The following is a 27341-nucleotide window of genomic DNA, read 5'->3' as shown; positions in this document are numbered from 1 at the left end:
GAGGAATTGGATTAAGGTGGTCAAAAGGTGTAAGTTAAGTACTTGGGGATGTGGTATATGCCTGTTGACTAGAGTTAACACTACTGTATGGTTTATTTGGAAGTTGTTAAGAGAGTAGATCGTTAGAGTTCTTAACACAAGGAAATACTGTGGTGATCAGTATATGTAAGTTCACAGTATATGCAAGTTAAGTCATTATGCTGTACACCTTAAACTTACACAGTGTTGTCTGACATACCTGAGTTACGTCAGGCGTACCTCAGTATAACTAGAAAAAATGTTTGGTAGAATTTAAGTGAACCTGTCTGGCCCTAGTGCTTTCTGTTTTGGAAGGTTATTATTGATTCAATTTCTTTAATAGGTATAGGCTTACTCAGATTGTCTGTTTCTTTTCTTGTGTGACTTTTGGCAGACTACTTTCTTAGTTTTTTATCTGGTAAAAGTTATCTTGGTTTTCTTTTGTTATATTAGAAAATGCTCCTGTGTGGTGATTAAATGAGGTTCTTTGTTATATTTTCCTTTCCTTTTTGAAAGTAACACTTCTGGCAAAAGCATGCCAAGTTCTTTTATATAAGGTGAGTTCTGACATGCAGGCTTTACAAGTGAAGAGCCTTATTAAGAGTAAATGGAAAGTTCATTTGTGTCATTTTTTTAGTTTCCACATATAAGTAACATATGAATATTTCTCCTTGTCTGACTTCATATTCTGATGTGTCCTGACATAGTTTTAAGTTTATTCTGTTTTTATTGTAATTCTTAGATTTATGGATTTACAGTTATCAAATTTGTATAATTTTCAACCATTAGTTCTTCAAATAATTTTTGGTATCCCTTCCCACACTTGCTATCATTTGCTGGACTTGTTCATATATGCTAGAGCAATTTTTATTCTTCCGTAAGTTGCTGATGTTCTCTTCCCTCTTTTGGTCTTTATTCTCTGTTTCATCTTGGATAGTGTTCACTGCTATCTTCAAATTCATTGATCTTCTGTTAATCCCATCCCGTGTTCATTTCAGATGTATTTTTCATCACTAGAAGTTTGGTTTTGGCCTTTTAAAAATACATAAATTTAAATTTTTTCTTCATTATTTTTATGCCTTTCCTTTCTTAAACATGTGGAGTGTACTTATAACAGCCATTTTCATATCTTTGATTACTGATTCTATAATTGTAGTTATTTCTGCATCTGTTACACTGCCCTCCCACTTTACTCCTGATAATGGGTTGTATTTTCCTGCCTCTTTTTTGTGTGGTAATTTCTGTTTGAATGTTAGAGTCTCTTAATTTTACACTGTTGGCTGGATTTCTTTGTGTATTCCTTTAAGTAATGTTGGGGTTTTGTTTTTTTCTGCCATATTTTTCAGTCAGATTACTTGAAATCAGTTGGATTCTTTTGATACTTGCTTTTAAGCATTATTAAGGACAAGTCCATTAGTCTGGAGCTAATTTTCTTCTGGGGATTCTTCTCAATGTCCAGTGTATTAGGAAGACTTTCCCTCACAGGTGTACAGATCTGTATTCATCCAGATCCCAGAGAATAACTGCAGATCTCCAGAACTCTCTTCTCTCTGGTACTCTGGCCCACAAATTCTAGTCATCTTGGCCTTCCTAGGTTCCATCTCAGATGTCTCAACTCAGCAAGACCTGACTCTGTTTGCCCCCTCCCCACCCTGAACTACTTCTAGACAGTAAGCTGGTATACTCAACGAGCTCATTGGTTTTTTCTCTCCTCTCCTGTGCTCCTTATTGTCTAATATCTGAAAAACTTTTCTTTCCTATTCGTTTATTGTTTAAATAAAGCAGGAGGGTAAATCACATTCTTGTTACTCTGTCTTGTTGTTAGTTGCTAAGTTGTGTCTGACTCTTTGCAACCCCATGGACTGCAGCACACCAGGCTTTCCTGTCCTCCAGTGTCCCCTGGAGTTTGCTCAGATTCATGTCCACTGAGTTGATGATGCCATCCAACCATCTCATCTTCTCAGTTGCCCCCTTTTCCTCCTACCTTCAATCTTACCCAGCATCAGGGCCTTTTCTAATGAGTCAGCTCTTTGCATCAGGTGGCCAAAGTAGTGGAGCCTCACCTTCAGCATCAGTCCTTCCAGTGAATATTCAGGGTTGATTTCCTTTAGGATTGACTGGTTTGATCTCCTTGTTAGCTTCTAGAGGCCTTCTGAATTCCTTGACTTGTGACCGTCCTCCTTTTTCAAAGTCAGCAACAGCAAGTCCAGCTCTTCTTACTTCTCAAGTCTGTATGACCTCTCCTGTCTTCTCTCTCTGCTTCCTTCTGCCTTTCTTTTCTCTTAGGCAGGCTTCTTGTGATTGCTTTGGACCCACTCTGAGAATTCAGGATAATCTCCCTAAAATCAGTTGATCAGTAACCTTAATTCCATTTACAAAGTCTCTTCACAGCAGTTGCTAGATTAGTGTTTGATTGTATAACCAGGAGCGAGAATTTTAAGGAGCTATCTCTAGAATTCTGCCTGCCACAGATTCCTTTCTGTCAGTCAGTCACTGATTGTCCATGCATACAGATATCTGATAGGAAGCTCTAGTTGAATGGGGTTTAGCTTGTTTAGTTTGTCCCTCTAAGGGGTATTTAGACATTGAGCAAGCCTTTTCAAATGTCAGTATCTAAAGGATCTTTTCTCTAGGGCTTTTCAGATTTTCCTCTAAGGAATTCTAAAGGGTGTGTATCTCAGGGGTAGGTGTAATTCAGTATGGGACAGGATTCATTTTTCTTGTCTCTTTTTTGAGCACATGATCATGCTTGATGTTTAGTATAGTGAGTCCATGTGTTTCCCATTGGTGTCTCCTGCAGACACCTTGATTTTCTGTTTGTCCACTTTACTAAGTATTTGCTTCTCTCCCATCTGGCTTTTGTCTCAGCATTTTTCTGATGTTGCTTATCTGATGTTTTCCTCCTGTTTTGTCCTTTTAGGTTCATGTTTAATTTCTTTGCATTTTGGTGTGATATTTTGAAAAGACTGAGAGTAAATGCAAAAACTCAACCTACATGTTTAACTGAAAACTCTTAAGAAAATTCTGTTTTTAAACGAAATTTGTTTTATTATTTTACCTGAGTACCCTTTTCCACTCCTTCATTTCCCATTTCCTCAGCCCCATAATTTTTGAGATACATATGCTCTATGTATATTACATAATTATATAGGTAATTTATGTTACCTCTCTTCCACTAGACTTGTACTCTACTTGATAACATTGATTTTGAACATTGGATTTTATTGCTGTATAGTTTATCATTTTGTTGTAAATAGATCCTGGATCACTGCTTTATGTAGTGACTTATAAATGCTACTATCTCTTTATTATTGAACTATAATTTAGCATAAAGGAAAGACAGCTTTGTATTTTGGTATGCCCATTTTAAAGTTTTTACATCTCATCGTCCTGTAAGTGTATTTTATTTTAAATAAACCTTATTTAATTATTTGTGTTCTTCACCAAGCCCACTCTTACACATGTGATTTGGATTCCTAAATTCACTAGTTTAATTTCTTCCTGATGTAAGACACAGAGTAAATACATAAGTCCTAAGTTCCTGTATTAGCAAAATAGTATCACATATGGATTTACTTTTTTTGGTTATTGCTGTAATGAAATGAAAACCACTTACTCACAGACTTCATGTGTAGCCAACAGCTACCTTGCTGCATATAGAACTGCCTGTCATTAGAGAAATAAGATGTTGTTCTCCTCTTCCTACCCTTTCCCTTAGCTGCAAGTTCTCAAGCAAAAGTTGGAATCAAAATTACCTATAGAGATTTAAAATTGAGAAATAATTGACACATAAATGTAAACATCAGGTGTACAACATAATGATTCCGTATTTGTATGTATTGTGACACGATCACACAGTAAGTTTAGTTAACATCCATTACTAGAACTTCTATAAAACAAGCTGTTGGAGCCCCTGAGTCACTAAGAGTATTATCTGGGGGTGTGACCTAAACATATGTTTTTAATATAATTACTTTTACATCACAAGCAGTTCTCACGGGCACATATAGTTAGGAGCTGCTTCATCTGCCTATGAGCAAAAAGCTAGTTAACAGTTAACAGTACTCATTTTTCTAAAAATGTTCATAGCTGGTTTGTGAGCTGACAGGAAATGGCCCATGAACAAAAATCTCAAAGGATGAATCATGTCGTGCAGTGATTCTCAAGAAGAAAGGACGCACCAGAAATGTAGGAGGCGTTTTCCAATTACACGTTCTTGCTTCCCTCGCTCCCACCAAACTTGGTAAACTGTGGTAGAGGCAGGTCATATCTCTCAGGCGTGATTAGTTTTATGTCCTATGTACTTTTTAGATTTTTCACCCTGTACCAGTTTATGATTTGTTTTGGAGAAATGAATGGGTGGAGAGAGAGATTACCACCACCACCCTGCCCCCACTTAATGCTGACGTAGAGGAGACAAGTGATTATTCATAAGCTTGGAATTTTCTAATGTCTTTATTTACTCCCAGCATGGCAGTGGTGGCATTTAGAGCCGAGGGTACACTGAGAATTGAAAGTACAATCCATAAATCATTAGATCTCTTAGCATGCTAAATCTTGTTTCTTTTAAAAGTAGTCTAGGAAATGCTGATTCAGTTCTGTTAATTAGATAAATATGGCTCAAAAGACATACTTGAAATATCTTCTGAATTTCTGAATCTACATAAACACAATTTAGCACTACTGATTCAATCCCCAGAATTACTTTCAAGGATAAATGGGTTACCTTTGTTATGGAATTGTGTCCTTGGGCTCTTTAATCAATAGAAATTGAAAAGAGGTGAGGAATTCAAACACGACTTTATTGGGACTCATGCTATCCCAGGACAAAAACAAGTAATAGGTCCCCTTGCTCATTCTCTGAGGGAGGGTGAGCTGGTTCCTTAAGTGGGGATCTGGTGGGAGCAGATCTGTGGGTTGGGCTGGAGGGCTAGTTAGATGATCTGCCCACCCCTTGGTGCTTTGTGCAGGGATCATGCTCAGTACCCCACTTCAACTCCCAGCACCTGCAAAATGAAAGTTGGTTTGAGGCCTTTTTGTATCTTATTGTTCATAATTGCCCTGATGGCACATGCATGCAGTTGTTTTTACTTCCTTATAATTTATTTGTTGCTTGAGGAGACATTTGTCCAGGTGCAAGTACTCTGGTAAAGGGTCCCAGGTCCCAGCGTTATCTCAACTTGTATGTACAAGACTGAAGAAAATCTTTTATTTTTAATTTTGTGACTTTAGCTAAAGAAGTCACTGTACTACTTTTAAGTTTAAAAAGACCTGCCTGGAAGCTTAAGTGACGGAATTTAAGGAACAAACTTTTATTTTTAATATCATCTCTGCTGTTTACTACCTAAGATGTTCACCTACTCTTTGGTAAAGTACTTGTTCAGGACAGTTTTACTGCTAATTCCATGTTCATGTTTCAGAAAAGTATTCACCCCGAAATAGCATGTAAGTACAAAACAAAAACCTAATGTATACCAGAGTGTTCCTAATAGTAAACTTCAAATAACCAACAGAGAAACAAACAAACAAAAAATCCATTTAGTTATTGAAAGATTTGTATTTCTTTTTTAAACATGGTTCTCAAGGTATAAATAAGTAAAAAAGAAAGTTCAGTGTGGTTTGCAGTGGTATCTACCATGTTAACTTTTACATGCAAATTAACTTTGATCTGAAGAAAGTGAAAGTCACTCAGCTGTGTCGACTTTTTGCGACCCCATGGACTCTACAGTCCGTGGAATTCTCCAGGCCAGAATGCTGGAGTGGGCGGCTGTTCCTTTCTCCAGGGGGTCTTCCCAACCCAGGGATAGAACCCAGGTCTGCCTCGTTGCAGGCGGATTCTTTACCAGCTGAGCTACCAGGGAAGCGCTGATTTGAGGAAATCTAGTAGAAAAATGAGCAAAGGAAGGAATAATATAAATAGCTAAAAACCCATGAGGAAGTGTAGTTCATCACTAATAATCAAAGAAATGTAAATTAAAACAAGGAGATAAACATACTGTTTTAAAAATAAAGCTTTAAAAAAATAATACATGTGCCCATGTTGCTACATTTTGGCCTTAAAATTTGTTTAACCTTTGATCCAGTAATTCTATTCCAGTGAATTTCTAAAGAAATAAAACATGGAAAAGTAGGTATATATAGATGTTTGTAGAACCATTATTTATAATGGGCACAGTATTGGAAGAATGGGCACAGTTTTATACATCTGTTAAAATGATCACTGATTCACATAGTCATATTCCATTTTTCACAAACAGGTTTTAAATGTTTTAATACTGTCTTGTAATTTCCAAATGTATACCATGATTGTATATTTTTTTAAATTAGAAAAAAACATTAATACCTAATACTTAAGAAGTATTTATTGTGTGTCAGGCCCTGTGCAATCATTGAATTTTCATAAACACCTCCTGTGGTGGTAGTTTCATTTTACATATGAGGAAACTTGGATGCTAGTAGGCTAATTAGTAGCTTTCCCAAGCCATGCAGCTAATAGTGTAGCTGAGATGTGAATCCAGGTAGTTTGGCTGTGTGCTTCTGCCTCAAATTGTGCATCATCACCTCTGCAGCAGTGTGGCCCGTCCTAGTTCTAATTTCCTCCAGATAAAAAGTTTCCTAATACTGGGTTGAGTCTAATGGAGACTGTGGGTTTCTCAAAGTACAGATTACCCGCTGTCAAACTCTGATCCAGTGACTTAGCTGTCTCCAGCATTACAAGTTAGGCAGCGACTTGGATTTCATTGTCTGTTCTCCTCATACTGACAGATGGTGTAGATGCCACCAGACTGCAAGAACACAAGTAGCACTTCTCTTTTCTGCTGCTTTTTTTCCTTGGCATTCCCTCTCTTTACATTTTATTTTTTAATTAACTTTATTTTTATATAATCGATGTATAATAAACTGTACTCATTTAAAGTGTACAGTTGAATGAGTTTGACAAATGTTTCCATTCTGAAACTATTAATACCACAATCAGGATATAAAACATTTCAATTAACTATCAAACTCTAACCTAACAGTCACTGATCTGCTCTGTCACTGTAAATTTGCTGTCATTTTCTGGAATGTCATGAATGAAATCATGCAGTATATACCCTTTACTAATTGGCTTCTTCTATTTAGATAATAATTTTGAGATGCATTCATGTTATTGAATATAGCAATAGTTTTGTGGGGTTTTTTTTTTTTTTTACTGATGACTTGTATTGCATTCTAAGAGTAGTGTTCCACTGATACAAAAATATAACATGTTCTTTCACCTGTGTTATTTCTAGTTTTTAGTTTTGTGAGTAAAGCTATTATAAATATGCTTTTCCTTTTCTTAAATAAGAGTGGAGTGTCTAACTTTATAAAGAACGTGTTTAACTTTATAAAAAACTGCCAAGCTGTTTTCAAAATTTTTCATTTTGCGTTCCCAGCAACAGAGTATGAGAGTTTTGCTTTCTCTCCATCCTTACCAACACTGGGTATTATCAGTCTTATTCATGTTGGCCCCTCTGATGGGTGTATTTGTGTCTTGTGGTTTTAATTTGCACTTTGTGACCATTGATGTTGAGCATCTTTGCGTATGCCTCTTGGCTATTCTTATGTATTCTGTGGTGAAATGCTTATCCAAATCTTTAGCCCACTGGTCTGCTTATTATTAAATTGTATGGATTCCTTATATATTTTGGATACAAGTCTTTTGTCAGATATACATAATATATTATGTGAATATTTTGTCCCAGTATACAGCTTGCCTTTTTGTTTTCGCAACAGTTTTTTTTCTTGTAGTAAAGGGCAGTTTTTTTTGTGTTTGTTTTTTTTTTTTTAATTAGGAGTGTGGGTATCCTATCTAAGAAATATCCTATCTAAGAAATGCTATCTAAGAAAATATCCTATCTAAGAAATCCTGTCTACTTAAATTTTCTTTAGGTCTATGATGTGCTCAGTTGCTCAGTGTCCAACTCTCTGCAAGCCCATGGACTGTAGCCCACCAGGCTCCTCTGTCCGTGGGATTTTTTTAGGCAAGAATGTTGGAGTGGGTTGCCATTTACTCCTCCAGGGGATCTTCTGAATCCAGGAATCAGACCCTTGTCTCCTACATTGGCAGGCAGATTGTTTACCACTGTGCCACCTGGGAAGCCCAAGCCTCTGATACATGAAATTAATTTTTGCATATTGCATTAGATAAGGTCTAATGTTCTTTTGCAGGAGGAAAAGGGGGCGACAGAGGATGAGATGGCTGGATGGTATCACCGACTCGATGGGCATGAGTTTGAGTAAACTCCGGGAGTTGGTGATAGACCGGGAGGCCTGGCGTGCTGCAATTCATGGGGTCACAAAGAGTCGGACACGACTGAGTGACTGAACTGAACTGAATGTTCTTTTTGAAAAATACATGAATCTCTCATTTAGCACTGTTTATTGAAGAGATTAAAAAAAAGCAAGAGAGTTCCAGAAAAACATCTACTTCTGATTTATTGACTACACCAAAGCCTTTGACTGTGGATCACAACAACTGTGGAAAATTCTTAAATCGATGGGTTTGCCAGACCACCTTATCTGCCTCCTGAGAAATCTTTATACAGGTCAAGGAGCAGCAGTTAGAACTGGACATGGAACAACAGACTGGTTACAATAGGGAAAGGAATATGTCAAGGCTGTGTACTGTCACCCTGCTTATTTAACTTCTGTGCAGAGTATATAATGAGAAATGCCAGGCTGGATGAAGCAGAAGCTGGAATCAAGATTGCCAGGAGAAATATCAATAGCCTCAGATACGCAGGTGACACCACCCTTATGGCAGAAAGCGAAGAACTGAAGAAACTGATGAAAATGAAAGAGAAGAGTGAAAAAGTTGGCTTAAAACCCAACATTCAGAAAACTAGGATCGTGGCATCTGGTCCCATCACTTCATGGCAAATAGATGGGGAAACAGTGACAGACTTTATTTTGGGGGGCTCCAAAATCACTGCAGATGGTGACTGCAGCCATGAAATTAAAAGATGCTTGCACCTTGGAAGAAAAGCCATGGCCAACCTAGACAGCATATTAAAAAGCAGAGAGGTTACTTTGCCAACAGAAGTCCATCTAGTCAAAGCTATGGTCTCCTACTTCCAGTAGTAATGTATGGATGTGAGTTGGACTATAAGAAAAAGCTGAGCACCGAAGAATTGATGTTTTTGAACTGTGGTGTTGGAGAAGAGTCTTTTTGAGAGTCCCTTGGACTGCAAGGAGATCAAACCAGTCCATCCTAAAGGAAATCAGTGCTGAATAATCATTGGAAGGACTGATGCAGAAGACACTTAAGTCATGTCCGACTCTTTTGCAACCCCATGGACAGTAGTCTGCAAGGCTCTACAGTGGCCATCTGATTCAAAGAACGGACTCATTGGAAAAGATCCTGACGTTGGGAAAGATTGAAGGCAGGAGGATAACGGGGATGACAGAGGATAAGATGGTTGGATGGCATCACCAACTCGGTGGACATGAGTTTGAGCAAGCTCTGGGAGTTGGTGATGGACAGAGAAGCCTGGCATGCTGCAGTCCATGGGTCGCAAAGAGTTGGACATGATTGAGCAACTGAACTGAAGTAAATTAAGAGATTTCCCTTTTCCTTTGAATTGCCATAGCACCTTTGTCCAAAATAATTGGCTGTGTCTGGATTTGTTTCTGGGTCCTCTCGTCTAATCCATTCGTTTATATGTCTTGTCCAGTAATTGCATAGTTTTAATTGCTGTGGATTTATGATGTCTTAAAATCAGGTAGTTTAAGTCTTCCAACTTTATTCTTTTTCAAAATTGCTTTCACTATTATAAAATTTAAAAGGAAATGAGAACAATTCTACAATCAAATTGTTCAGAAGAGTAAGTTGGAATTTGGATTAGAATTTCATCGAATCTTTAGCTCAATATGGAAGGAACTGACTTCTTAACTTGGACTTCCCCGGTGGCTCAGTGGTAAAGAATCTGCCTGCCAATGCAGGAGAGGCAGGTTTGATCCCTGGGTCTGGAAGATCCTTTGGGGAAGAAAATGGCAACCTACTCCAGTATTCTTGCCTGGGAAATCTGATGGACAGAGGAGCCTCGCAGACTATAGTCCATGGGGTCGCAGAAGAGTTGGACATGACTTAGTGTCTAAATAACATCACCAACTTCTTAGTCATTCCTGCTGTTTATGGACATGGTATATAATATGTAATGTAATATATAAACTTATTTGGGTCATTTTTAATTTTTTGTGTAGCCATATTGCTTCTTATATATTTTTTGGTTTTTTTAAAACCCACTTGGTGATTTTCTTTTTTTTTTGATGGGCGACAACTTTATACTCCTAGCTATCATTAACTGTACAATTAGAGACATGGAATTGTAGAACAGCAGACATAAGAAAATACTCATTATTTTGCCCATTTTTCATTATGTGTACCCATCAGGTTCTTTGCATGAAAATGAATAGAATAAACTCAGAAATCTGTAGACATTTGATATCAAGATAGAAAAGTTTGAGTTGATTAAAATTTTGAGATTTGGTAATTGTGTGAAAATATTTTCTTTACATTTACTTTATATATCTAGTATAACTTATATACAGAATGAAGCGACCATATAATATAAACCTTAATTCCATAGAGTTTTGGTTTAAAATATATATAAGAGCTCTTATTATTTCCTTTCTGTACCATAGTATTATCTTTCTACTTTAAGTAACTACATTTATTGGATAGTTATGAATTAAGTGTGCTTTGGTATATTGTTTTTAAAAGTGTCATATTCTAGTGTTTTGCATGGCATTAGTATCTGGCAAAATACAAACATGCACAGAAGGAAATTCAACTTCTTTTTTTGAAATGGATTTATAGATTTACCAAGTGTAATGTATTTAAACTTTCCATTATCCCAGTAAAATAATGTTTTTTTCTTAATTGTAACAGACATCAGACACCCTGAAGAGCTTTCTCTATTGAAAAAACCCAGAGATCCAACAAAGAAAAAAAAGAAAAAGCTAGATGACCAATCTGAAGATGAGGCACTTGAACTAGAGGGGCCTCTTATCACTCCTGGATCAGGCGAGTCTTGGACTAAGCATGGGTTCAGTGTGAGAACCATGAGAACTGTATGCCTCTGTGTGTGTGTGTAATTGAAATATAGTTGATTTACAATATTGTGTTAATTTCAGGTATTGCAGCACAATGATTCATTTATACACACCTGTAGAAAAAAAAAAAATATATATATATATATATTCTTTTTCAGGTTCTTTTCCCCTATAGGTTATTATAAAAATATTGAGTACAATTCCCTGTGCTGTGCAGTAGGTCTTCCTGTCTGTTTTTTATATCAATATAAATGGACTAAATAGTCTGGAGAGTGGTCAGGTTAAAGAACACTCTCCTTCTGCATGTTTTTCCTCAGGCATCACCAGAGTCTGTCACGTGTGATATCGTGTCAGGTGTTAGTAGTTGAATCAATAATAAGAAAAGCTGGTTCTGTGCTCAGGAAAAGTCAAAAGGAGACAGTACCTTAACTTGTCTCAGTTCTTGGCATTGCAGAAACTGGAGGGGTTTTTTTAAGCATTTAGTTCCATTTTGGGACTGTTTTCTGGAAACCACCACTATTTAGTTAAGACGTTATTACTTTTATCAGGTTACTTAAAACTTCTATGCTTTGCATACGCTAGTCTCTTAGTGCCTCTCTTTTCTCTTGAAGAAGCTTTCTCATATTTCCTTCCATTACTTCCCCAACCTGAACCTTACTGAACCCCTACTTCCCCAACCTTATGACTTCCCCTGCTGTCAGAAGTCACCAGACTTTCTGTGTTTGATATTATATTATGTGTTCTCTCCTAATAACTGTAAGGTCCTGCATGAAGAGACTGTTTCTTAGCTTTCTGTTACTAGGACCTAACTCAGCATATAGCATACAGTAGGAACATGGGCAGTGTCTGTTGAGAAGTTAGATGACTAATCAATTAGATTACATCGTTCTTTGGTTTCTGAAAATTAGTTTTCCATGTTTCCATTGGCTGCACATTTATAAATCCATTTCTTAGGATAGCTCTCAGAAGCAAATAAACTAATTTTACTAATTCAGTTCATTCCTGTTTTTTAAAATTCTGGGATGATAATGATGGTAATGAAAGTAAACAGGGAATACAGACCTATGTATGCCCAGAACTGTTTCACACACTTTACCCATGGAAACTCATTTAATTCTCACTACAACCTGTCAAAGTGGATTATGTTATTATTCACATATAAAGATGAAAATATGGCACAGTAAGATTCAGTTCAGTCGCTCAATCATGTCCGACTCTTTGCTAGCAGTAAGGTTAGGAGCCATAAAAAAGGCTAAGCACCAAAGAATTGATGCTTCCAATTGTGGTGCTGGGGAAAACTCTTGAGAGTCCCTTGGACTACAAGGAGAGCAAACCAGTTGATCCTAGAGGAAATCAACCCTGAATGTTCATTAGAAGGACTAGTGCTGAACCTCCAATACTCTGGCCTCGTGATGTGAAGAGCCGACTCACTGGAAAAGACCCGGATTTTGGGAAAGACTGAGGGCAGGAGAAGAGGGAGGCCGAGGATGAGATGAATAGATAGCATCATCAACTCAGTGGACATGAATTTGAGCAAACTCTGGGAGATAGTGAAGGACAGGGAAACCTGGTGTGCTACAGTCTATGGGGTCGCAAAGAGTCAAGAGCGACTGAACAACAAAATTAGGAACATCTAAGGTCACATACCTTGTAACCTTTTGGTCACTACTCATGTACTGATTACATCTGGGAGCTACCAAGAAATAAGATAGTCCTTACTCTTAAGTAATTTATAGGCCAGTGGGAAACTATAGTTACTGTATTTAAGGAGGTAATATATAAACATTAAATGAATATTATAGAAATAATGTTATAAGAATTTAGAAGACAAAACAATTCCAAGTAAGGTGTATTCAGTTTTCAGGTTGGGGAATTAAGTTTGTGAATTGGCTAGGATTCCAGTGGCTAGGATTTTGATTGGAAGAATAGGTGATCCACATAGAAAGAATGATATTAACAAAGAACATCCTGGCAAAAGAAAAGTACAAGATGTGTAAATAAACCATTTGAGCCAGTTCATAGGGGAGAGACCTCCAAGGAACTTCTGGATCACACTGGAGGGTATTTAATGTCAGGCTGAGGAATATAGGCTAGTACATTGTAGAGTCACTGGTTTCTGAATATGGTACAAAATGAACAAATCATTACTTAGAAAGAATATCAATTTTAATTCCAGTAAAATGTGAAGGAGGGAATGAGGGGGAAGAGTAGTGGTAGAGCCTACAGATTAAGGAGGTCAAAGAGAGTAAAAGAATGTGTCTGTCATTAGAATATGATTAAAATCTTATTTAGACTGGGTGGTCTATATAGATGAAGCCATATGACAGTAGACAGAATCTCAGCTTTCAGTTCTTTGGTTTTTTTTTTTGTTTTGGGGTTTTGTTTTTTTTTTTTTTTTTTTTAGTTTAAATGAAAACTCACTTAATTCTTAAGATGAAGAACCACATAGAAAGATATATTTATGGGATGATTTTAGAGTGGTTGAAATCAGGCAGGATTGGTCTTAGAACTGCAAGGAAGAGCTTTTATATAGTGCTTTAAGAAAAGACAATTAGAAGACAAAAGATAATGAATTAAGACAGGGAAAGCTACAAATATTTTAGAGTAAGTAACTGTGGGTTTCTTTTCTTTCTTGTTTTAAATTGAGGTGTTACATATATTAAAATGAACAGATTTTAAATTATAGATGAATATTTGCCGATGCATACAACTTGTCGCCACCCAGAACTAGGTATAGCATGTAACATGATGCCAAGACCCCAGAAGGCCTCTTGCATGCCTTTTCCTGTGCCTGTCTCACCACAGAATAGTGTTGGGCCGGTTCTTGAACCTCATGTGAATGGAATCAGACACTGTGTGTGCTCTCTTGTGTCTGTGAAGTGACTCTTTTCAGTTGAAGGAGTTTTTATTCTTAATAGGCTTTAGTTGTCTACATCCAAGCAGTTTAAAAAACATTTGAGGAGTTGATGTGAGATGCTAAGAAAGTGCATAAAGATAGTGATATGTAGAGGACTGATTGTCTATCGAGAAGAAGTCCGATACACACATGAGAAGTAATAAGAGATTAATTTTTAAAAGAAATACTAAACATCAAGTTTGCCTGCTTTTATAATTTGTCAGTCGTATTAGTCAATGTTTGGACCAAATGCTGGCAGATTTGGTCAGTTACATTTTATGTTCATGTAAATAGCAACAGGTCTATACATCTCAGCTTATGACGTCTTCTGGGGGTCAGACACTGCTCAGTGCTACACAGAGGTTCCTGCACCACAGAGGGTGGTCAGGAATACGTGTAATTTTCATTCTACTGAGGCAGAAACAGGCTGAGTTTCCTTTAGTGCCTGTGTGCTTCATGAATTATGAGCATCTGTGTGAGCATGGTTAACAATTACGTATTTATGTGTTTGTGTATCTTCATTTCATCCTTATAGAACATCTGTGATTTTGGTGGTATTATCCGCACTTTACTTAGAAGGAAAGACCATTACAAGGGTTAAGTAGTTTGCCCAAGGTCACAAAGCTAATGAGGGACACAGCTAGGATTCAAATCCAGATTGGCCTGGGTCTAGCACTCATGTGTTGAACCATTATGTAACATCATCTCCAGTTTTTAATATTTAAAGGTGAATACTTTGTGAATTCTAATAGGAATATTTGATAAAATATTGGTGTGTAAATTTTACTTCAACAAAGCTTTTTTTATTTAATATTTGAAAAGGTAAAGGATCACGAGTGAATTAGTGATTCTCAGACTTTAGTCAGATTCTTACCCAGAAATATGATAAAATTCTGAGTGTTTGCATACCTTGTTTACAGGCTGTGCTCAGGTGACACTCTCTCTAGTGCTTTGCCACTTGCTAGCTGTAACTCGGTACATATCTAATCTCCAAGTACCTGTGAAGAGGGACCATTTGAAGTAGCCTGATCCCATGTCTGGGGGAAACAATTTTTCCATGTAAGAATTAACTTTACTGTTTAGTGCTGATTTACAGATTACTAAATCAAGATTTACTATGGAAGTAGAAAATTACTTCATTAGGAACTTTTCTAGGAAATCTTAAAGGCAGCTCAACAAAGGAAAAGTCTGGGTCCTAAGGTATTCGAGAAAGTCAGGAAAATCACCATGCAGGATGCCATTGTTCCTAACTAGAATTTGCCATTTTAAACATCAAAGCATTTTTTAAAAACTATTCTTTAATTATAAAAGTAATGAGTTTTTAATATCTATAGTAGGTGGCCCATACTGTAGTACTTGTTAAAGTCTTTGTTTCTCATTCTTACAGTTTTTAAGTTATGATTCTGTGGTGTTCAGCAAACTCATCTGTTTTGTGGCTGAGTACATATGCTACCTCATCTTACCCTTTATTAGTTTTCTGCTTCAACTATGGTTTAAATTGGGCAATCAGGAATACAGGCTGGTTGAGATTGTCCCTGAACTGGGACTTAAAAGGAATTTAAAATGCACACACCCTCTGACCTAGCAGTGCTGCTAGAATTGGGAAATAAGTACAAAAATGTTTATTGGAATGCACTGTCTGCAGTAGCAATGGCGACGTCAGTAATAAAACTCTAAAATGAATAAATGCACACCGGTCGGGAGTGGCATAAATAAGTTATGGTACCTGGGAGACAGTGTGTTTAGCTGCAGTCGAGTCGGACTGCTGATTTACAGCTTGGCTCTGCAGCCTAGTAGTTCTTGACATTGGACACATATATGAACATCTCTGTGCCTCAGTTTGTTCCTCTCAGATGACGACAATAAGGCTGTTGAGAACACCTACATGAGCTATTACTGTAGGCTGCCTGACAGCAAATGGGAAACAAGTGAAAGTGTGGAATGTAGATTATACAAAGTATAGGTAAATAAGAAGGAAGGGAATCGATTGAATGGCTGATTCTATTAGGTGTTGTGTAACGTAGGGGAATATATTTTGTTTTAGAAACTTCATAAAGAAGTTTCGTTTCAAAAAAAAGTTTCATTTCCACACCTTATTTACATGTATGGTCTCTAGCAGAATTATCCTTTGCCTAATTGAGCTGGAGTATTGTCCTCCAGCCCTTTTATAAATAACTTTCACAAAATGCCCTTGTATTTTAAGGTTCTTTGCTTTACAACTAAATATTACAGTATTCTTCCTCAAAGGCTAAAAGGGAACATTGCAGCCTCCTTTGTTTCTTCACATTCTACATGTTCACATTCTACAAATTGTTTTAGTATTCATTGGTAGAACACATTTAGAGGTATCAAATCAGATAACCCTGTGGTTAGTAAAAGGTTTTTTTTTTTTTTTTGGGTTTTTTTTTTTTTACTTTATGTTCTCTTCCTAGACTCTGTCTTGACAACTTTAAACATCTCTAGCCTTACCATCACTTTTTCATGGGTAGTTGTTTCTATCATTCTGTATTTGTGGGTGGTGTGTAGTTAGAGATGACAGGAAAGAAATTCCTAAGCATATTCCTAAATTAGGTAAGGAAAACAGCTATTTCATTAACAGCATCCATTTAACAATGTGACACCCATTTACACATTTTCTTTTTAAAAATTATTACTACAGGATAAAATATATTAACAGAGTTGGAACTTTGAAGGGGATGTGCTTTTGCTTAATATCATTCTGAATTTTTTTTAAAAGTCTTAATCAAATCTCAGTTTTTGTAGTTTAGATGACAGAGGATAGATCATCAGTGGACTAATTCAATAATTTTTTTTTTAATGTAGTCTCTTTTTTTAAAAAAAAGTATTAAAAAAAATGTATGCCTAGCCCTTTAACACTGAGGAAGCTGAAGATTAAAAAGATAATATCTCTGTAACTTCAGGGAATTAAATATAAAATGCACCTTTGTTAGCCTCTTTCTAGGACAGAATTTATATATCCTTTTGCTTTAGTATTTTATTTATAACTTGGAGCCAGTTCAACTATTCATTGAGAAAACAACAACATAAAATTATTATCTTAATTTATGTGAATTTATTCAGTTACATTGAATTGTCTTAAAACAGGGTATGGTGATTTCAGAGGGTGATAAATATACATGTTTGTCACTAAACACATGCCAAGCGCACAACCTCATTGTTTTGAGTTGAACAAAAGCTCATTTTAGTTTATAGCTTCTAAGGTTCTTTACTTATTCACGTAAAATATTTATTTCAGTTTATGATTCATAGGGAAATCTGTTTTCCTTTTCCCATTTTCTTTTCGTTTTCATTCTTTGTTTCTGTCTTCTATTGTTGCCTTTCCTTTACCTTCTGAACTCCTTTCTTTCCTTCTCTGTAGGCACCGATGTTCTTTACATTGGCCCTCTGAAAGGTGAGCCTTGGCACAGTGGAAACACAAAAGTGTTGGTCTGTCTGCTTCAGCAGTATCCTTAACTTACTCTAACTCTCTTGAACTGTTTTCCCTAGAATTTCTACCAACTTAATTATATTTTTGACCTTATTGTTACATGTTCTTAATGCTATTCAAGTAAAGTTAATTTCACATGTTTCTAAGACAGGTAAAATAATGTACTAAAGCTTTCCCTTCCAGAACGAAGTTTGTGTTTCACAATGTGTTTTACATCATTATAGCATGTATTACTGAAAAGTAAGATAACTATACTTCATACTTACTACCTATTTTTCACATTATTTATTAGGAAGTATATATTCAAGCCCAGGACTTTATAGTAAAACAATGACCCCTACTTACGATGCTCATGATGGAAGCCCCTTGTCACCAACTTCTGCTTGGTTTGGTGACAGTGCTTTGTCAGAAGGCAACCCTGGTATACTTGCTGTCAGTCAGCCGATAACATCACCAGAAATCTTGGCGAAGATGTTCAAACCTCAAGCCCTTCTTGACAAAGCAAAAATCAACCAAGGGTAAGTTTTTGTTTTATTTTTGTTGTTGTTTTTTTGCTATTACAAATTACAAGGTTTTTTTAATTGAAGCATAGTTGATTTACAATATCGCGTTTCAGTTGTACAGTGCAGCAGTTCAGTTTCATATATATGCGTGTATGTGTGTCTGTCTGTATGTGTAACTGAATACAGTTATACGATAGGTCCTTGTCAGTTGCCTTATTTTATAAATAGTAGTGTGCGTATGTTAATCCTAGCCTCCTAATTTATCCCTCCCAACCAAGGGTAAGTTTTAAAATATAGATACAATTTAAGAATTTCTTTGTCTACATAGAGGTAGAATTAATTCTGTCTTGCTGTGTTCCACTATGTTTGTTAATTTGTCCAGGTGGCTTGATTCCTCAAGATCTCTCATGGAACAAGATGTGAAGGAAAATGAGGCCTTGCTGCTCCGATTCAAGTATTACAGCTTTTTTGATTTGAATCCAAAGGTACCGAGGGTTTAGAGGGATCTCTTTTTGTTTCTCTTTGTTTCTTGGAAGTTGGTGGGGTAAGGAATTGCTTGGATATGGATAGCAAGTCTTGAATATAATATTAGAAACTCAAAACTTTGGACACGATTGACGGTATTTTAAAGAAGTCTATTTTAGTAGGTTGGAAGCATAACTAAACCCTTTTCTTTTTGTTAAGATGATTGAATTTTTGGTTGATTTGTATTTTTTAACTTTCTTTTATATTGAAATATAGTTGGTTAACAATGTTGTGGTAGTTTCAAGTATATAAGGAAGTAATTCGGTTATACATGTATCTATTCTTTTTCAAATTCTTTTCCCATTTAGGTTGTTAAGTAATATTGAGCAGAGTTCTTTGTGCTGTACAGTAGGTCCTTCTTGGTTATAACTTCTAAATACAGCAGTGTGTACATGTCAACCCTGAACTCCCTAACTATTCTCTCTGCCACTCTTCCCTGCTGGTAACCATAAGTGTGTTCTGTAAGGCTGTCTGTTTCTGTTTTGTAAGTTCTTTGTATCATTTCTTTTTAGAATTTGCTTATAAGGGATATCATACCATACTTTTCTTTCTCTGTCTGACTTACTTCACTCAGTATGACAATCTCAGTTTCCTCCATGTTGCTGCAGATAGCATTATTTCATTCTTTTTTTAAAAAAGACTTATGTATTTTATTTTAGCTTTGGCGGCTCTGGGTCTGTGTTGCTGTGCATGGGCTTTCTCTAGTTGTGACACGCAGAGGCCAGTCTCCAGTTGTGGCGCACAGGCTTCTCTCGTTGCAGAGCACAGGCTCTAAAGCACATGAACACAGTAGTTGCGGTGCATAGGCTTAGTTGCTGTGCAGTATGTGGGATCTCCTGGACCAGGGATTGAACTGGTGTCCCCAGCATTACAAGGCATATTCTTAACCACTGGATCACCGGGGAAACCCTGTTTTGTTCTTTTTAATGACTTCGTAATATTCCACTGTATATATGTGCCACATCCTCTTTTTTCCTCTGTTGATGGATATTAGGTTGCTTCCATGTCTTGGCTATTGTAAGCAGTGCTGCAATGAATATAGGGTTGCATGTATCCTTTTGGACCATGTTTTTCTCTGGATGTATGCCCAGGAGTGGGATTGCAACATCATATGACAGCTCTATCTTTAGTTTTTTAAGGAACCTCCATACTGTGTTTCATGGTTTGTATTTACTACAGAGTTGGTAAAGTTAATTTATGTTTTTTAATATCGCTCTTCAACTCTACTTTAGGTAGAAGAAAAGTTTTCTGAAAGATTACCTATTCAATTACTTTCAAATTTCTAATTACATATCCCAGATGCTGCTTCAAAAAAATTCTTTTTAAGTCTACATTTCTCTCAGTTTCATAGCCAAACATTGTAATATGTTTTTGCTGTCAAGTGGTTGTCATCATCTCAGCTACTGAAATACTGTGCTTTTCTGATAAGATGTAAATTTGCTATGAAATTTGGAGTGTTTCCCCCAGAAACACATGACACAGAGATTTGGATCTTTTGCTTTCGTATCATCCTTGTGGGTGGGAGGCCTTCTCTTGTCTGCCTCTCATACTTTTCATGTCTAGATTGTAGCCTATTTTAGTGTATGTATTTATCATCTTAAATTATGTGCTTAAATAATACTTTGTACAACACTAAAATGTATATAGAATTACAGAAAATCATTTTAATTCTTTTTTAGGCTATATCATACCTAATTTTGGTAAAGCCAAAGGTTTCTGGGAACACAGTTACATTTGCATGGGGTAGGAAGGGGCTATGCATTTTGTTACTATTCTAAGCTATATAACTACTGGTTTTTATTAATATAACTGGATAATTCAGTAACACTTAAGTAAGTCTTTTCCACAAATGTGTGTGGACCCTTTATTTTGAATTTTTAAAATAATTACTGTTTCCAAGGACCTGCTACTTTGTCTGGGTATGCATTTCCACAGTAAGCAAGATGTTCCCTGAAATAATTAATTTACTCTGTGATTATGACATGTTAGTGTAAGTTGCAAAACAATACTGAAAAGCAGTCGGTTCTGCCTTACTTTAATGTCTTCAAGTTAAATTCCTTTTGTTAAGGGCTAGTATACCTAATGGTTATTACCCTGGAAAATAACATACAGAATCTACTTCTAATACTGAATATGTAAAAATATTTTGGCATATTTTAATGCCATTTTTAATGAAAAAATTAAAGATGGTATATATAGATATGTATGACCCTAAGGGTAGCTTTTTTCCTTATTGCTAATGTTAAAGGTAACATATTATAAAAGAATTGTGTCTCTTTTTGCTGCAGTATGATGCAATCAGAATCAATCAGCTTTATGAGCAGGCCAAATGGGCTATTCTCTTGGAAGAAATTGAATGCACCGAAGAAGAAATGATGATGTTTGCAGCCTTGCAGGTAGTGAAGAGTATTGGTAAATTGGACTTTAAAGGGGAATGGGTAGGGGATTATTTACATGGTAAAGTGGCATAGTAATTCCAGTAGTATTTTGATATAATGTTTTATTTTTTGCTATGTAGAAAGTGAATAGACACTTAGAAGGCAAAATATGTGAATTTAATTTTTTTGTCTTATGTATGAGTTTAGTGGTATACTTAAGTAATTATTTTTCTATATCCTTCGACCCCCAGATCTATATTAGCTTAAAACTATCCAGTTTTCCCCTGGAAATAAAATCCATATTAAAAATCAGATTTCTGAAATGAAGCCTTGCATAACTTCATAAATAACTGGGAATGGTAATATTTGTAAAATGGGCTACGGCAGAAATTAATACCTTTTAAGATGATAAAATTTTAATAGACTAGTAAAACTAAACATAAATAAGTCTTTAGAATGACAATTCCTTAATAAGCAAGTAACTAACATTAAGCTAGTATTTTTCCAAATGTGGATCTTGCATATTTCAGAATTATAGTAGGGCTTACTAAGAAATTAATGTCCACTGATCTCCCCTCTGGTAAAGTAATATTAGGATGGCACCCACAGTTCCGCATTCTTAGAGACACTAAGATCTGACTGACCACTAGATTAATCTTTCTAGATGAATCATTTCAGATATCTAAGTGTTCTCAGATTATGGTGGAATTCCATTTTCACATAAAGGTCTGATTAAGTTGATGTTCTTTGAGTACTATAAGCAAAAAGAACATTTAGTTTTGAATGTCTTTTATTTTAACGGTGATTTAATTCTTCATTAGAACACAAATAAAAATGCTCTCCATCTTCCAAATGCTTGTATGTACCTAGAAAAGTATCTCAGTTAAGACTCACAACATTGTTTTTTTGAGAGGAAGAACAGCTCATTTCTTCTTCGTTTACATTCTAAAAGAGGGAAATCAAAATGAACTCCAGACGGTAAATGAATGAAATAGTTTATTTATTTTCTAGAGACTTGCTTAATCAGATAAGACTCTTTTATGTTTCTGGATCATTCAGGCTACCTGAAGAATTTCATGAATTAAACTCTGGAACAGTTTTTGGAAAAATCTCACTTGGTTACAGCATTCTCTCTACATTTTTCCCACTTAGAGTAAGGGCTTTTAATTCTCTAGTGAAAATTTTGCTGATGACAAAGTAATAAGAAAACTTGTTAAATGTATATGGAGAAAACCACAGCTTTTCTTACATAGTATTTCTTATCTTTTTTATTATAAAAATAATGCATTTTTTTTAAAAGCCAACAGTTATATGCAGTGCCCAGCACATAGTAGGTGTTCAAAAAATAGTTATTTAATGAGTGTATACATAGTCGTATTGTCACAGAAATGGGACTATTCTGCGGCTTTCCCCAACTCCCACCCCATCCAGTAAACATTAGATATTCCATTTCAGTTTAGTAGAAAAACACCTCAGAATGCTGGATTTTAATTCATGGAGACTGAATGCCCCAAAGCATAGCTTTCCCTGGACCATTTTAGAATCTAGATGCAGTGAGAGAAATTTGGACTACAAATCCCCTGAGTTGTTAGAAGCCTTCCCAGAAACTGACCCAAAGCCTCTTGGAAGCCGTCCAGCCCAAGAAGGGGGAAACTCGGAAAATATGGCAAGGAGATGCCTAGTATTTTTTATTTTAGACATAGGCTGCACCCTGAACTATTCTTTTATTAGAACTTCTGGTTCCTTGTGTAAAATAAATCTACAATAGTAAAAAGAAACAAAGTACTTCAAAGTAAGAAGTTGTGGATTTTGAAAAGTTAGAAAAGTTAGTAACACTGTTTTTTAAGCATTTAGGTCCAATCATGTATTGTAACATTTAACAGATGCCCCACCCATGCACATTTGAAAGCAAAGCTGGATTTTATGACCAGTCCCATTCACAGCCAGGATTTCTCCAGTATAACTCATAAGGACCTTCTGCATCAGATTCATCTAAGACACTTAGCAGCCTGGAGCCCAGGCTAGACTCCAGATTTGCTGAGTCACAATCTCTGAGGGTGAACCTGAGCATCTCGTATGTTTAACCAGCTCTCCATATGCTTCTGATTATACTCTGATATTTGAGACCACTGCCTGAGAGCCTCAGCCTACCTCCCTCTCCATGGTTTGTGAATATGAAAGTTTTCTACTATTATAAGGATCTCATTTCAACACAACTGAAGATATAGCCAGAGAGTAGTAGTTGTTAGTCGCTAAGTTTTTGACCCCATGGACTGTAGCCTAACTGTAATCAATAGGCTATAGCCCAGCTGTAGTCCTCTGTCCATGGGATTTCTCAGGCAAGAATACAGGAGTGGGTTGCCATTTCCTTCTCCAGGGGATCTTCCCGACTCAGGAGTCGAACCTGTCTCCTGCATTGGCAGGCAGGTTCTTTACTACTGAGCCACGAGGGAAGCCATAGCTAGAGACTAGTCATTATTAATTCACTAAATCTTAAAATAGAGGAAGCTATTGGCCTCTATTATTTAATTAGATAATTGGCCTCAGCATTAGTTTACTAATTGTTCCCATGAACAGATTGTATTTGGTGAATGAATCCTTAAGAAATAAGGATTGCTACTTATTTAGTGCTCTGAAAGATAACTGATTAAGTGATTTAAAAGTTTTGCTTAAAACAGGAAAAGAGACTCAGATGTATAGAACAGGCTTGTGGACTCTGGGAGAAGGCGAGGGTGGGATGTTTCAAGAGAACAGCATTGAAACATGTATATTATCTAGGGTGAAACAGATCACCAGCCCAGGTTGGATACATGAGACAAGTGCTCGGGCCTGGTGCACTGGGAAGACCCAGAGGGATCGGGTGGAGAGGGAGGTGGGAGGGGGGACTGGGATGGGGAATACATGTAAATCCATGGCTAATTCATTTCAGTGTATGACAAAAACTACTGTAATGATGTAAAGTAATTAGCCTCCAACTAATAAAAATAAATGGAAAAAAATTAAAAAATTTAAAAAAAAGTTTTGCTTAACTTTGTATAAAACCTCTTAAGTTTAGCATCAGAATCTAATCATTAAAATTTGTTCTAAACCATTTATCTAAGTGTGTTTAAATCATGACTAGTTCTACACCCAAAGATTTTCTTATATACATGTAGGAGGACTTAATCACTACTCATTATGTATATACATATATGTATATGTGAGTATTCATGTGTGTCAGGGGTGGTGTATGTATTCACATATAAACATGTTTATTCTTAGGTGTAAATGACAATGTAAATTAGGTTTTCAACATTGAATTGAAGTTGGGGGTGGGGCATTAAAACTCTAGTTTTCAACATAATAGCAATAACTAACTTCCCACTGCAGGGTAATAGTACCCAGCAGTAGTAAGTAGTAATAGTAGTAAGTAAGATAAGGTAACCAGTGTTAATGCATTTATTCAGAAGACCTTATGCATATTCTGTTCATTCATCCAGTACCTGTCACTTCTAGCTTGCGTGATAGACGGGGAATACTGCAGGGGGGGTGGGACACTTAAAAGTCACTGCTTGCGTAGAGTTCAGTGGAAGAGGTGTTAACTCTTAAATCCTAGGGATTCCTAAACTGAATTCATTTGTGTTTGTCAAAAAAATCCTCCTTTTTTGAATAAAGATTTATTAGCAGGTTTAGGACACTGATTTCAGGTGCCATGCCCATCATTTTTCTATCCTTCTAATTCTTGGGAGACTTTTAACCTTTCAGATTAGGTGACAAAAGGCATTCAATATAGATACAGATAATAATCTCACTTTAAAATTCATAGTTAGAAAAATAATTTAAATAAAATGTCACTTCTGGTTTTAGTATCATATCAATAAGCTGTCGATCATGACATCAGAGAATCATCTGAACAACAGCGACAAAGAAGTTGATGAAGTTGATGCTGCCCTTTCAGACCTGGAGATTACTTTGGAAGGGGGAAAAACATCAACAATTTTGGTAGGGTGAATCTTTTACCTATTAATTTAGTCTGATGCTTATACCTTTTTATGGAATTAGGTTTTCATGAAGTGTTCGAGACATAAAGAGAAATATTAAATGCTTTAGAGAATAGAGACATAGATTTTCCAGAAATTTTCAGGGAAGTTTTTTACATTAATACTGTTTAGTCTCTAGTGCTTCCAACACAGTAGAGAGATATCTTCTGCCAGTACAGTCTGTACATTCTCTTACAAGTAGTGGGAGAACATTTCTGCAGAGGAAAAGTTAACTTCAAGCTATGGTAAAATCTGTTTATTGATCTCCAAATCTGAAGTATTACAAAAAGAAGAGGAAATAGATCTCAGTAAAATTTTTAAATGCTTAGATATTAGCTATTACAGAAGAAACACTATTCTCAGGACTGTTACGATTCAGAAAATTTCTGTATGCAGCTATAAACAGTTTTAGCCATATTAGAATCAACACTGCATTCTTGTGGGTTGTCTAAATTGCTGTATTGATCAAATTTTTAATAGCTTTTTATGCCATTTGAAAATGCCTTTGTACTATATGACCATGTATATAGTACCTTTAAAATCTCTATAGTCTGTAATTTATGTAATTTTCATTGTTTATTGAACAAGCTAGTTCTTAATATCAGATGCTAAACAGAGTTTCAAAATTTTTTAAAGTGAGAAAAAAATGTTTTCATTCTTCTCCTAGGGTGACATCACTTCCATCCCTGAACTTGCTGACTATATTAAAGTTTTCAAGTAAGTACAAAAGAGGAGGAATTCCAAATATTAATAAATAAATGTCAGCTTTATAGTCACGTTCACATTCTTGAAATTTATGTGACTGGCAAATGCACCTCTAAAAGCATATTATAAATTATATAATATTATTATTATAAATTATAATTTATTTATTTATAAATTTATTTATAATTTATTTATTTATTTATTTATAATTTATTATTATAAATTATAATGTGGAAAAATTTCACTTTTACAAAATTAAAATTCCTGTACTTATTAAGTTGTTTCATCTGATAAACATTTTACTTAAGGCAGGGAGGAGATTGTGTTACTTAGATGGATTGTATCATGCAAATTCTAAAACATATGGTTCATATAAAGCATCCTGTCTAGGTGAAAGCAGTACATAGTGAACTGCTATTTTCAATGGTTATTTCCTTGTTCAGAGCACCAGAATTTATTGGATTCTACTCATTTGTTCATGGGATATTCTACAACACGATTCCAGAGTATCTCATCTAGATTTTTAAATGGTTGGTCTAGTCATACTCCACAGAATCAAGAGAGCTAGGCATTAAGGCAGAAAGAGGAAAGGAGGTGATGTGGAATATAAGCTCTGGAATAAACCATTTATTGTAGCTGAACATAAAACAGCTCCACATAGTAACGTTTCTAAGCTACTGACCTGATTTCAGATGCTGCTCCCTACCTCCACTTTGTTTTCCTTTTACCCACCTTTTTCATCTACATACACTTTTCCTTATCCTCTCTCCCCCATGCTTCATGCTTGGCACTGGAGTGGCAAGTGAAAGTCACTGCAGTACTTCCCTAGAGATAATCACTTCGCGCACTTGAGACTTGCCAGGCAAACTGGCCTGTTCAGGGAGGCTCTGGAGGCAGCCCTGCAGACACCACGAACCTGCAGGTACTTACAGGACCCAGGAACCTTCCAGTTATTGACATTTCCTTCACTTTTACTTTCCTCTCCTTTCCATGTGACCTACTAGTGATGGGGACCCATGTGACCTACTAGTGATGGGGACAGCTACAACTGACAGAAATACTGGAATGTTATCCTTAGGGTCTTTCTCTGCCCACTCACTGTAATATCTCCTGAGCAGATTGAGAAGGAGGGGAAATTCCAGCAACAGTAACACTGAATAGAACACACTAGACGAAAGGGAACTGAACTTGGCATATATAAAACTTGTCCTCAGACTTTTAATATTGTGAGATTTTGCTGCTAAAACATAGCATTGATAAAGTTGTTTCAAAAGTGTTTTTTTCTCCCTTCTAATTCTGTTCGACACATAGGCCAAAAAAGCTGACTCTAAAAGGTTATAAGCAGTACTGGTGTACCTTTAAAGATACATCTATTTCTTGTTATAAGAGCAAAGAAGAATCCAGTGGAACACCAGCTCATCAGATGAACCTAAGAGGTAAGGAAAGCCTTGGAATGACCATATTGATGGTAGAATATCTATTAGCTAATATTCACTAAACTTCATTTTGCTGGGGGATAAAGCTTTTAGCAGTTCCTTTTGCTCCTTTAGGTACTTTTTTTAAGTTCAGTATTCAGTTTCCCGTGAATATTTTGTTCTAATCTCTGTGCAGGCCTCGCTTGAAGGGTATGCTTCTACTTTTATCCCAAATAAATCTGTGGCGTCCCTTTTCTGTTCTTCAGCATGAGGACATGTAGGTTTTCTCTTTCTGCAGGAGCTGCCCGCATATCTGTTTCAGATTCTGCCTCATTCTCATCTCTGCTGTAGCCCT

The 27341-nt window shown here is 36.1% G+C and overlaps 1 protein-coding gene across 6 annotated transcripts in view; it reads left to right on the top strand.

The window, feature by feature from the left end:
• The window catches only part of FERMT2 (FERM domain containing kindlin 2), a 72682-nt gene that overhangs the window by 32715 nt on the left and 12626 nt on the right, over nucleotides 1–27341 (top strand). For 5 of the 6 annotated variants that reach the window (XM_070469366.1, XM_020912825.2, XM_070469365.1 and 2 more), the window contains exons 4-11: nucleotides 10934–11068; nucleotides 17373–17405; nucleotides 17734–17959; nucleotides 18327–18429; nucleotides 20758–20865; nucleotides 24694–24828; nucleotides 25534–25583; nucleotides 26883–27007. In XM_070469366.1, coding sequence (XP_070325467.1) covers nucleotides 10934–11068; nucleotides 17373–17405; nucleotides 17734–17959; nucleotides 18327–18429; nucleotides 20758–20865; nucleotides 24694–24828; nucleotides 25534–25583; nucleotides 26883–27007 — 915 coding nt within the window. The remainder of the gene's footprint in view (nucleotides 1–10933; nucleotides 11069–17372; nucleotides 17406–17733; nucleotides 17960–18326; nucleotides 18430–20757; nucleotides 20866–24693; nucleotides 24829–25533; nucleotides 25584–26882; nucleotides 27008–27341) is intronic. The other variant, XM_070469368.1, reaches the window with a different exon arrangement.

The sequence above is a fragment of the Odocoileus virginianus genome, chromosome 6 (genome assembly GCF_023699985.2).
Source record: "Odocoileus virginianus isolate 20LAN1187 ecotype Illinois chromosome 6, Ovbor_1.2, whole genome shotgun sequence".
Lineage (NCBI taxonomy): Eukaryota > Metazoa > Chordata > Mammalia > Artiodactyla > Cervidae > Odocoileus > Odocoileus virginianus.
Note: the sequence above shows the minus strand (reverse complement) of the source record. Positions and strands in the feature narration are given on the sequence as shown.